At 39.6% G+C, this 11,595-nt stretch overlaps 1 protein-coding gene across 1 annotated transcript in view; it reads right to left on the bottom strand.

The window, feature by feature from the left end:
* Positions 1-3,870: 3,870 nt before the first annotated feature.
* Positions 3,871-11,595, bottom strand: part of CLCN5 (Cl-/H+ antiporter 5) — a 201,168-nt gene continuing 193,443 nt past the window's right edge. Inside the window, exons 12-14 of the mRNA XM_090264459.1 lie at positions 7,418-7,816; positions 7,055-7,271; positions 3,871-4,970 (exon numbers count right to left, since the gene is read on the bottom strand). Coding sequence (XP_090120585.1) covers positions 4,880-4,970; positions 7,055-7,271; positions 7,418-7,816 — 707 coding nt within the window. The 3' untranslated portion in view covers positions 3,871-4,879. The remainder of the gene's footprint in view (positions 4,971-7,054; positions 7,272-7,417; positions 7,817-11,595) is intronic.

The raw sequence follows: 11,595 nt of genomic DNA, 5'->3' as shown, positions 1-11,595 counted from the left end.
GAGGCAGAGATCATTTTTTAAACTCTCATAATTTTATACCATCACATGCCTTTCTTTAGGCAAGGCATTCATTCACTCCATGAGTGTGCAAATAGAGGCTGAAGACCCTTTGGCAGGAACTTAGAGGTAGGAATGTATGACTGCGGGATTGGGCTGGGTGACCCAATAGGCCCCATCGAAGAAGAAAGGCAAACTCCATACATCGAATACTTTCTTTCTTTCTTGGGTGATTACTGCACAGTGGAAAAATTAACTTTGTTTCTTTCCTACATTACTTGAAAACTTTGCCCAGATCCAGATATTTAGAAATGAGACTGTAGCCAGCAATTGTTTGTGGAATAACCTGAATTTGCTAACACCTACTATTCCAAGAACTTCTCTCCTTGGAACAAACAACTGAAATTGAAACAGAGCAAAGCTGAGTGGTCACCACAGGTATATTACACTAATTTCACTTCAAATTTATATAGTTCCCTGAGCCCTGATCTGAGAAACCCTCACCTTTTTCTTTCTAATATACAGGTACATACTGGGGAGGATAAAAATATAGATATTAAAATATTTTGCTATCAAAATTTAAGACAATCTACCAAAAGCTTATCATTTAGGCAATGGCAATAGTGGTTCCCCTCCTGCATGAACAGATGTCTTGTCCTATGTCAGCCCTTTCCATAAAAGTAGACTCACTCCAGCTAAAGCCTTTTGTTTGGAGGGTCTGGTCTCTGGGAGGCTCTTTGACTTTTTGTTCCTTTGAGGCACATGATCAAGTAGTTTATAAACGCCAGGATATATGGCTGGCCTTCCTTCCACTATCTTACATAAACTTTGCATTTTCTTACTAGGGCTATTCCATTGTCATAGCTCTCCATTCCTTCTGAAAAGGGAATCCAGGCAGTCTCAGGGTGGTAAAAAAAAAAATCGAGGTTTTAGGATACTTAAGTTCAGAGCACATATATAGATATCTATGTTTTAAAGGACTTAATATTCTATCTCTCATTTACTTCCTAAATTCCTAATTTTTCTCAGGGTTTTCAAGAGCTCAATACTCTATGCACTGTCCTCAAAGATGACCGAGTGCCTGTATTTGGCTCTAATCCAATGTAGGTAAATTGATTCTTCACAGTACAACGTGCTCAGTCATCAGTAAGTACTCTGGCAATATAAAACACACTGGCTGTTTCAAATTCTCAATATTGTCTTCATAATCATTAAAAACTCAGCTTCAAAAATTTCACTCCTGATGATTTATTTAAAATAAAGATACTGTAGGGTAACAAGTACACTTTCCTTCTCATCACCCAACAAAACAAACCAAGATCAAGACCCAACCGGGATGGGTGATTTAACTACTTAAAATATACAGCAACAATTACATTCCATGATGAACTCTATTGCATGCTAAGTTTTTAAAAATGTATTTGCTCCCCCCACACCTGAAAAGGTTCATAACATGATTGAGAATAACTTCACAGCATTAGACCACACTAAGTCTCCCTTACAATATCATTCTCATGTTCAAACACAATTGAAGGCTGACTGGAAAAATTCATATGTGCTCTGCTCTTCCTGTAAAGGGTTCAGATTCAACCTTTGGTGCCAAAACAATCAAACTTCTTTGCAGTTAAATCAGCAAATTAATCGTTTGCTCTGCCAGCTGGCAAGTCCAAAGTATTGTCAATGTCAGATTATTCGCCAAAGAATATCTGTTCTGTGCACTATACCGCCTCTGCTCCACAGCTGGGCTGACCCAGAAGGATGCTGGAGCCAGAAAAGAGGAGAGCATCTGAATAAACTTCTAAATATAAATGATCTTGAAAGTGGCCATTATTTTGCATTTTCAGTCCCCTGTTTCTTCCTTTTGATGATATAACTAAACCTATTAACTGCTCGGGCTCCTTTAATTTTTTACACTGAAGACCTGAAGATACAAAATATAGCAGATTTTTATAAATCTATGGACTCACTCCTTTAATGACTGGATGTCTACCAGATATTTTTTCTTGGAAAATCCTGAAGCACTTATTGGCATTCTTCTGTAAATCATTTCTTTTTGTCGAGTAATTTTCTTTTTTTACTATCAAAATAAACTAGTTTCAACTCATATTAATTTTAAAATCACAGATTTTCTAGTCTTTTGCCATTGAGGTCTGTGGCCACTTGAGGCTACTGACAGACCTCCCTACATAGGCTTTGTTTGTTAGTTAAAAATGTTTAACTGCTGAATTAGCAACGTCAGAACATTTTCCTTTGCCTCAAGACAAGAAACTGAGTGCTAAGTTGCTGAGTTAGCAGTCTAGCAGGGAACTCCAGCCGCAATTAGCCAACCTTTGAGCCAAACCATAGGATTAGACATATAATGGATACCACACATTACAGCTACTTCTAGCATATGAGTTACAAGAATTCCTGAGAAGCTGAGGTTAATGGATGAGATTTATCAGGAATGAGGTATCAGGGATATTATTCTGTGGAGGGCCAATCGGTGCTTAGCATCTAGAAAGTTTACCTTGGCACAGTGTTATCTGATTTCTTGAATTTAGTCTCTGAAGTAGCACCTTAACACTGGCTCATCTGTCTAAAATTAAAAACAGAGCCTAGAAGAAACACAAAGGCAAACTTAGATACCGTCCATATCACTGCTGCACTATGACATGCAACAAAACCTTTCATTGTCACCAAATACCAGAAATACTAACATTTTCTGTTTTGCAAACGTTAGTTGTGTGGCTAATAAGAAAAGTTAGGTAGTGAACAGAAATATACAGATAAGAACTTTGGTTTTCACACAATATACAGGGGTGGTCAGGCACAATGGCCACATCTCATGTGAGAAAATCAGTGGCATGGAAGGGACAAAAGATGTAAAGTTACTGAGTCATGACTATCATACAATATAACCTGAAGAGGTTTTTCTTTTTCATTAAAATGCTATGGTGATATACTTAAAATAAAACACTCTGGCGACTGCCTTGATGTTTTTAAGATAAAAGTCAAAGTAAGCTTTGACTACCTAGTTCTGGGCAATAACATAATTTCAGATTTGGGAAAGATAAGAACTAGGGGTAAAAAAAAAATCCTAGAATGTGGGACCAGCAGCTCTTAAAATGAGGTATGAGGTGTTTGAAGAGGGGAGGTGGAGAGCTGGGAAACATGCCGAGTGACTGCTGATTCTAGGCTGGAAGGATGGAGAGAAGTGCTGGGAAAATACTTGTAAAATGGGAAGGGCTGAACTTTCACCCCTGGCAGTTAAGTCTCAATGCTGTGGGCATTGGTGTGGAAATTGAGGCATGGCAGCAGTGACTGGGTTACAGAGCAAAACCAATGGCTCTGTGTTACCTCTGGTCCATGTGCCATAAGATTACAGAGGCTTGATTTACAATTTAACTAATCCTGGGATCTATTTTTTGTAATAGGAATGATTAACCAGGCAGAGTGCTCGATCCCAAAGAGAGGGCTAGGGACTGAGGAGTAGGAATGGGCAAAGAATAGAAAAGGAACAACTGCATGTGGGTAAAACTGTAGAAAATGAAACGGTGGTAGGAATGATGGTGGTGGCTCTGTAATTCCACCGGGTGTCCCTAGACTGTGATGTTTTCTACTGCAGTTAAGGTGGTAGGAAATTCAGACAGGCACCTTTTCAATTGGATACAAGCACCTTTGGTGTCACCAGGCCTTGTCCACACCCCTGGGTCTTAGAATGGTTCTGCATTTTATTTAGAATTCTAAGGAGCCTCAAGGGAGTCACAGCTGTTGATTATGTTCGAATGCCTTGAATATATTTGAAAGTAGCCCAAGCCTAAATTCATGTTCACAGGGACAACACTGGCCTGTTCTGTGTACTTAACACTGGAGGAGGCATGGGCGTCCAGTTATTTTAGTACTTGTCTTCATGAAGGAATGTGTGAGAGTGCAGATACAGCTCAGAATCTTCCCTAGTTTACCAGTATGCTGTCTAGACTTGGTTCCCTTTACTGTCCTTACATATTCCAGAAGCCTAAAGCACCATCACTCGTGGAGGTGGCATCTGGTAAGAGGATGAGTTGGAACCTCACAAAAGTTTAAAATTCCTAGTCATTGACTTTGCTTAGAACTTCACTAATCATTCACCTAGAGAAATCATTTCTCGCTACTAACAAATTCATAGCAAAGTCCTTGTCTACTAACACATACATCTGAAAAATTACCCTTCTTGCAGACAAGGAGAAAGCACTATAACTTATCTTTGTTCACTTCAAAAGAGTACCAGAAACAAGCAAGCTATAAAATCAACCTCTCTAAGTTCATTTAGAGGAGATTAACCAAAGCAGCACTGTCTTACACAAACACATACAAACTAATAATGCTAAATATTGTAACAGGAACAAGATAACATTTGAACTGAATTTTCACAGTCTGGAAAATACCATTACTATTTTCCTTCTGGCTTTGTTTTCTGTAGTTGGAAAAGCAAAACCCCTTAATTTACACTTCATCTTCCACCAATGATAGTTAGAGTTCAAAAAAGTGACTTTTTCATGAGTTTCCTTCAGACTATTGGTCAGAACGGTTGGAACTTTTCTTGCATAGTTTTCAATGATTGCATATAGGCTAACAATCATGTTTTAAATTAAAAAATGATCTTAAAAAAGAAAAAGAATTAAACCATAGCAATCTTGTTTAATCTTTCACAGAATCTTTCTAATGAAACATCACAGAAGCCTAACTGCACTTTCTCCTAAAGAGAAGATCAATTTCCAGAAACTATTATGTAGTGCAACTGGTTAACTTATAGGAAAGAGACAACACGCTAACATAATTTTACCATCCAAATATGGGTAATGTGTTTTGGGTACTCAGTTAATAAAACACATCCATGATCTGCAATGTCCTTCCTGTGATTCTAGTTGAAGAGAATGGAATCAGGATCTTGGTTCACCATCTGTGCTATATGCTTTAACACATCCTTCTTGGTAATGATTCCAAGCAGTCGCCTAACAGACAAAAGAAGACAAGAAAAGAAATAAATCTGTAGTTAAAATAACATTCTCCAAGGTGAAACTTTTCCTCCTCAGTCCTTTTCAACTTTGAACACTATCTGCCCTTACAGATGATGAGATAATAGGACTAGAATACGTGTACCAGGCCTGTGGAAAAATGCATGGGTCCCCGCATGCGCTGCAAGCATTACTATTTCTAGGTCTCAGATCCCGCTATTTCCTCTGGTTTAAATATTCTTCTCTATATATATGAATCTTAATTTCCTTTTGAAACCCAGTTCAAATGTCCCTCTTCTAGAACAACATCCCTGATCCTACAACCCAGCAATAACTGTGCCCTCCTCCCAGCAACATGTTCTGTGCACTTGCCTTGTTTGCTGTTGTGCTACATGCACTTGTATGTTCTTAGCTTCCCTGTAACACGGCATACTCCTTCATTTTTTTTTTTATTAAAAAAAATATTTTAATGGGGAGAATGTAGGGAAAGAATTTTTAAAAGCACACTACATGTAATCTCAGCAAACTGAGTATTAGGAAAAGGCACTGATAGGCTTTATCTGTTCTTGCTTTTGTCTTTCATGCTAGAGGGCCTGGTTTGGTTTGGCAGTTTTCTCCATCTCCTTCCTTGCCAAAATACCTTAGCCAGAGGCAGTGTACCTTCCACTAAAGCAGGTGGGTGTCAGCTCAGGAGCAGGTTCAAGGGGTGAGAGTCAATGCACAGGAATGGGCATGTCAAAGACAACCACATAGGATGGAGTCTGCCTATTCATACTTTAATATAACTGGTATTCTTAAGCCTTGAGTTTTCTTTATATCAGTTTTAAAGGCTGTTGATCTAGCAGGAGAAGCCTGTATTACTACAGGCGCACCCTCCAGAAGATAATTCTGGGTTTTTTTGGGGTCCTTTCTTGAACTGTATTATTCTACTTATATGAAATATCCTGGGCTTAAGCAGAGGGAAGGCAGAGAGGACTAGAGACGCCCAGGGAGAGCCTGGTGCAGTGGCCTCGAGGGGAGAACCGGAGAAGCAGCTGACTGGGCCCCAGTGCTGACCCACCCTCAGCACTGCAGGCAGACCCCCCCCCAAGTGGCCCTCCTTCATTTTTATGTGTCCCCAGAGTCCAGTGGAATACCTTCTTATATAAAGTAGGGATTCAGTAAATGTTGACTGAATCAGTTAGGGGAAGTCCCCTTCCTTATTTAAATCCTGTAAGACATCTGTTACACCCTTCTCCTCAGCCTCCCTTTTTATTTCCAATAAAAAATAGCAGCTCTTCCTTTACTGGATAAAAAATATCCCAGACTCACCCTAACCGAAATGTATCTCTGGAAAGGTGTAGAGACGGTGCCTGTAGATGCATAGGCAGGAGGTGATTCCTACGGGCCCTTCTGGGCAACCGGGAGTCTCCACTCCCCCTTCTTTTCCCCTTTCCCCTTGCTCCAATGGGCCCCTCGAGGTAGATCAGGAGTTCTCCTCTCCCCCTCCCCTTGCTCCTATGGGCCCTCGAAGTGGACAGGGAGTTTCCCTCTTACCCCTAATCCCTTTCTCTCCCTTCCCTCAATAAACCTGGTGTAAAAACCTAAAAAAAAAAAAAAAAAAAAAATCCCAGAAAGAAGGAGCCTTCTCCTTGGGAGTGAAAAGACTTATGTTTAATGGCTACCTCTACTATATGTTAACTGGGAGCCCTAGTGTACATTTTTCAACCTCACTGAAACTTGGTTTTCTAATCCTCAAATAATAATAACAAAGGTATTGTAAGGATCAAATACTATACATACGCTACTTAATACCATTCTAATTTCTGTGCTGCCTTTCATAACAACACAACTGTATCCTTTGTGGGAAAGAACTGAGTTATTTATAATGTGAAACCAGCAGTTTATACCTCTCAAACCCATTTTCTTCCCCAAACTCCTTTCCTATTAATGACGATAAAAGAAACATATCTATCTTCATCTCAGAGCTTCAAAATGGCCTGTAAGTTCTACTAATGTTCATGTGAAATAGGTTCTTCTTTCTTTATCTCTCTACAGTCTTTCTCCCACAATCCAATTTGCCTTCACCAATGAGCTCTCACCCATTATGTGTAACCAGGCACTGCCGCAGTCCCAGCTTGCGGAAGATATCCACGACGATCTCCATGGGGGTAAGGTCAGTCACAGTGAAGGGGCTGAGATCCAGGATGTTCCGAAGCTTTAGGGTGTGTGGAGTGTATGGTGGCAGTGGAGGAGAATGCTCAGTGAAATAAATGATGGATGTACTCACAACTCCATCCTGCTTTTTTCGAGCATTTTCTGTTTGAAAAGTGTAGGGGGGGGTGAAAATTAAAGTGTTATTTCTGGCCCCTAATTAGTCCTGTCTTCCCTCCATCTTCCCCCGTGTCATGAATATTTACTTATTTCCACAGTGGATTTCATTATCCCTTTTCTGGAATCCTTACCTATTGAAATAATGAGATCTCTTCGGAGGACAAAACCCACAAGCCTCTGGGACTCCCGGGACACCACTACTGGGAAGCCACTGTAAGTGGTTTCACTGATTATGGTCTCTACATCTTCCACAGTCATACTGTCCTGAGTAAGGACAGTCAACAAAGGATCATTTCTCCGAGGTTTCATCACATCCATTGCCAGGGTCTTATGAGCAAACTCTTCTTTGGCTTCAAGAAAGGGATATCCGTTGAGACGAATGTGGGCATCATAGATGCCCTCCCGCCCAAGAGCATCTGCCACCCACTTGCTTGTCATTGCTGCAGCCATCAGAGGCACAATGTATTCCAAGCCACCAGTTAGTTCAAACATTATGACAACAAGAGAAACCGTCATCCGAGTCACCCCACCTGCAAAGAAACAGACACACACTACTGAAGTCAGGAAAAGTATAAGATTTATTACAATTATCACTCTCCTACAGGCCCCATTCAGTAAAAGCTTATTTACCAGAAATATTGCTAAAAGGCGGTCTTACATATAACTGCACAGACCCCAGCAATGCATTAAAGAAGGTTTACAATGCTCATGACACAGGAGTTCTCAAAATAAGATCTACAACAGTACAAGATGCCTTCCTGATTCTTCTTTCTGTTTTGTCTGTTGTTCCCCTCAGTTATAAAAGTAATTGTGGAAGATATCCATAATTCATGTAACGCTATAGAGACTAGACAGTCTCAGAAATGTGCAAGCACAATGAGGAAAATTCAGAAAATAAAAAATGATATAAACGAAAGTCATTTTCTACAAACTCATTACCTAGAAATAAACAGAGTAAAAAATTTGAATGCCTTTTTCAAGTTGTTTACTATGCAAAAATGTTTTTACGTATGTAACCTCATATTATATGTTTAATTCCCCAGATGCCAAAGAAATAACTTTAAAGGCAGCAATAGGGAGACAGTCAGTTATATACAAGGAAGCCCCATTACAATCTCAGCTGATTTCTCAACAGAAACACAACAGGCCATAGAGATTGGCAGGAAATATTCACAGTAATGAAAGCTAAGAACATGCAGCCTAGATTGTTCTACCCAGCAAGGCTATCATTTAAAATTGAAGGCCAAATAAAGAGCTTCCCAGACAAAGTAAGGTTAAAGGAATTCATTATCACCAAACCAGCATTGTAAGAAATGTTAAACGACCTCCTGTAAGAAGAAGTAGAGAGTAAAAAACATAGGTACAATATAAAAATGGCAACAAATAAGTACCTATCTATAATAATCTTAAAAGTAAATGGATTAAATGCTCCAATCAAAAGACATAGAGTAGCCAAATGGATAAGAAAACATGACCCATATATATGCTATCTACAAGAGACCCATGTCAGAGCAAAAGATTTTAACAGGCTGAGAGTAAAGGGATGGAGGAAAATATTCCATGCAAATAGAAACAAAACAAAACAAAAAAGGCAGGTGTAGCAATCCTTATAGCTGAAAAAAATAAGACTTCAAAACTAAGACCATAAGAAAAGATAAAGAAGCCCTGGCTGCTGTGGCTCAGTGGATTGAGCATCGGCCTGCGATCCAAGTGTCACTGGTTCTATTCCCAGTCAGGGCACGTGACTAGGTTGCACGTCAGGTCCCCAGTTGGGGTCGCAAGTGAGAAGCAACCACATAATGATGTTTCTCCCCCTCTCTTTCTCCTTTCCCCTCTCTCTAAAAAATAAACAAACAAATAAATTATTTAAAAAAATAAGTGGAACAACAAATCCATGCTTAAAAAAAAAAAGATAAAAAATGTCACTTCATAATTCTAAAGGGTTCGATCCAACAATAGGACATAACCCTTGTAAACATATATGAGCCCAATACAGCAGCACCTAAATACATAAAAGAAATATTGGCAGACTTTAAGGAAGATATCGACAACAATACTGTCATAACAGGGGATTTCAACATCAGACTATCAACAATGGATGAATCTTCCAGACAAAAAATCAACAAGGACATGGTGACATTAAACAACACACTAAATCAAATGGATTGAATTGATATACACAGAACATTTCACCCCAGAGAAGAAGTATATACATTCCTCTCAAGTGCACATGGATCATTCTCAAAGATGGACCAGTTGTTAGGACACAAATTAGGCCTTAACAAATTCAAGAAAATTTAAGTTATATCAAGCATTTGCTCAGATCACAATGGCATGAAATTAGAAACCAAACTCAATAAAAAGACTCAAAAACATTCGAATACTTGGAGTCTAAATACTGTAGCATGTTATTAAGTAATGAATGGGTAACCAATGAGATCAAGGGGGAGATCAACAGAATTCCTGCAAACAAACGAAAATGAACACACAACAACCCAAAATCTATGGGACACAGCAAAAGCAGTCCTGAGAGGGAAGTTTATAGCACTATAGGACTACCTCAAGAAGCAAGAAAAATATCAAATAAGTAATCTAACTCTACACCTAAAAGAACAAGAAAAACAACAACAAAGCCCTCAGCAAAGAGAAGGAGGAAAATAATCAAGATCAAAGTGGAAATCAATGACACAGAGACTGAAAAAACAATACAGAAGATCAATGAAACCAGGACCTGGCCCTTCAAAAAGGTAAACAAGATTGATGAACCTTTAACCAGGCTCATCAAAAAAAAAAAAAAAAAAAAAAAAAAAAAAACAAGACAGAGAGAGAAGACCCAAATAAATAAAATCAGAAATGAAAGAGGTGAAATAATAATTGATATCACTGAAATAAAAGGCATTATAAGACATTACTATGAACAACGATATGCCAAGAAATTGGTCAATCTGGAAGAAATGGACAAATTTCTAGAAACATACAATCCTCCAAAACCAAATCAAGAAGAAGCAGACAACCCGAATAGACCAATAGACCAATAACAATTAATGAAATAGAAGCAGTAATCAAAAAATTCCACACACACAAAAGCCCTGGACAAGATGGCTTCACAGGTGAATTTTACCAATCATTCAAAGAAAACTATCTCTGATTGTTCTCAAACTATTCCAAAAAATTCAAGAGGAGGGAAGACTTCCAAGCTCTTTCTATAAGGCCAGTATTACCCTAATTCCAAAAGAAGGTAAAGACACAACAAAGAAAATTATAAATCAATATCCCTAATAAACATAGATGCTAAAATACTCAACAAAATACTAGCAAACCAGATTAAACAATATATCAAAAAGATAATACACGACAATCAAGTGGGATTTATCCTGGGGATGAAAGGTTGTTACAATATTTGCAAATCAATAAATGTGATTAGAACTAAGAAGGAATACAACTACCTCAAAACTAGAGACAAACAGAAGTTTCAGAAAACCAAGTTGCATGGCAGTCCAACAAACAAAGATATAAAGAAGAAATACTCATCCAGACAGGTAGGCGGGGCAGAGTCAGGGCAGAGAGGATGCATGTGGTGATGGCAGCAGTGGCGCCAGTGGCAGGCCAGTGGAAAGCGCCATCACATGTTTTAAAAAGTCAGGAGGGACACCTGGGGAATGCTCCCATCACCAGACCAGACCACACATCTCACAATCCCAGTGCTGAGGAAAATAAAGCCTCATTGCTTTTGATTGTGCAAACCAGTGGGGGTCGGGGTGGAGGAAGAAACCGCTGGTCTCTCAGCAGAGTCCACTTGTATAAAGGGCCCCCACAATCCTAGAACATCCACAGACCCACCCACTCTGGGAACAACGGCCACGGCAGCAGCTATAGGGGCACCAGCCCAGTGCGAAAATGGAAGAGGTGCCTGGAAAAGGGGCGAGTGCTGAGCAAGCAGCATTGTTCCCTCTCAGACCCCTCTCCCACAAACAGCGCCACAACATGGTAAAACAGGTCGCCCCCTGCTTATGAATACCTAAGGCTCCGCCCCTTACAACATAACAGGAGCGACAGCTCTACCTAAGACACAGAGGCAAACAAACACAGGAACCTGTCAAGATGAGGACACAGAGAAGTATGGCTCAAAAGGGGGAATCGATCAAAGTTCCAGTGGGAGAACTAAGCGATGATGAGATAGCCAACCTAACACATGCAGAGTTCAAAACACTGGTGATAAAGATGCTCACAGACTTGAGACTTCCAGCCAATATGAAGGCATAGACTGACATGCTCTGTCTTCCTCCACAACTAAGAAGGACTACAACTA

The sequence above is a fragment of the Furipterus horrens genome, unplaced genomic scaffold (genome assembly GCF_987537825.1).
Source record: "Furipterus horrens unplaced genomic scaffold, mFurHor1.1.pri manual_scaffold_17, whole genome shotgun sequence".
Lineage (NCBI taxonomy): Eukaryota > Metazoa > Chordata > Mammalia > Chiroptera > Furipteridae > Furipterus > Furipterus horrens.
The sequence above is the reverse complement of the archived record's forward strand: the minus strand, read 5'-3'. Positions and strand labels throughout refer to the sequence as shown.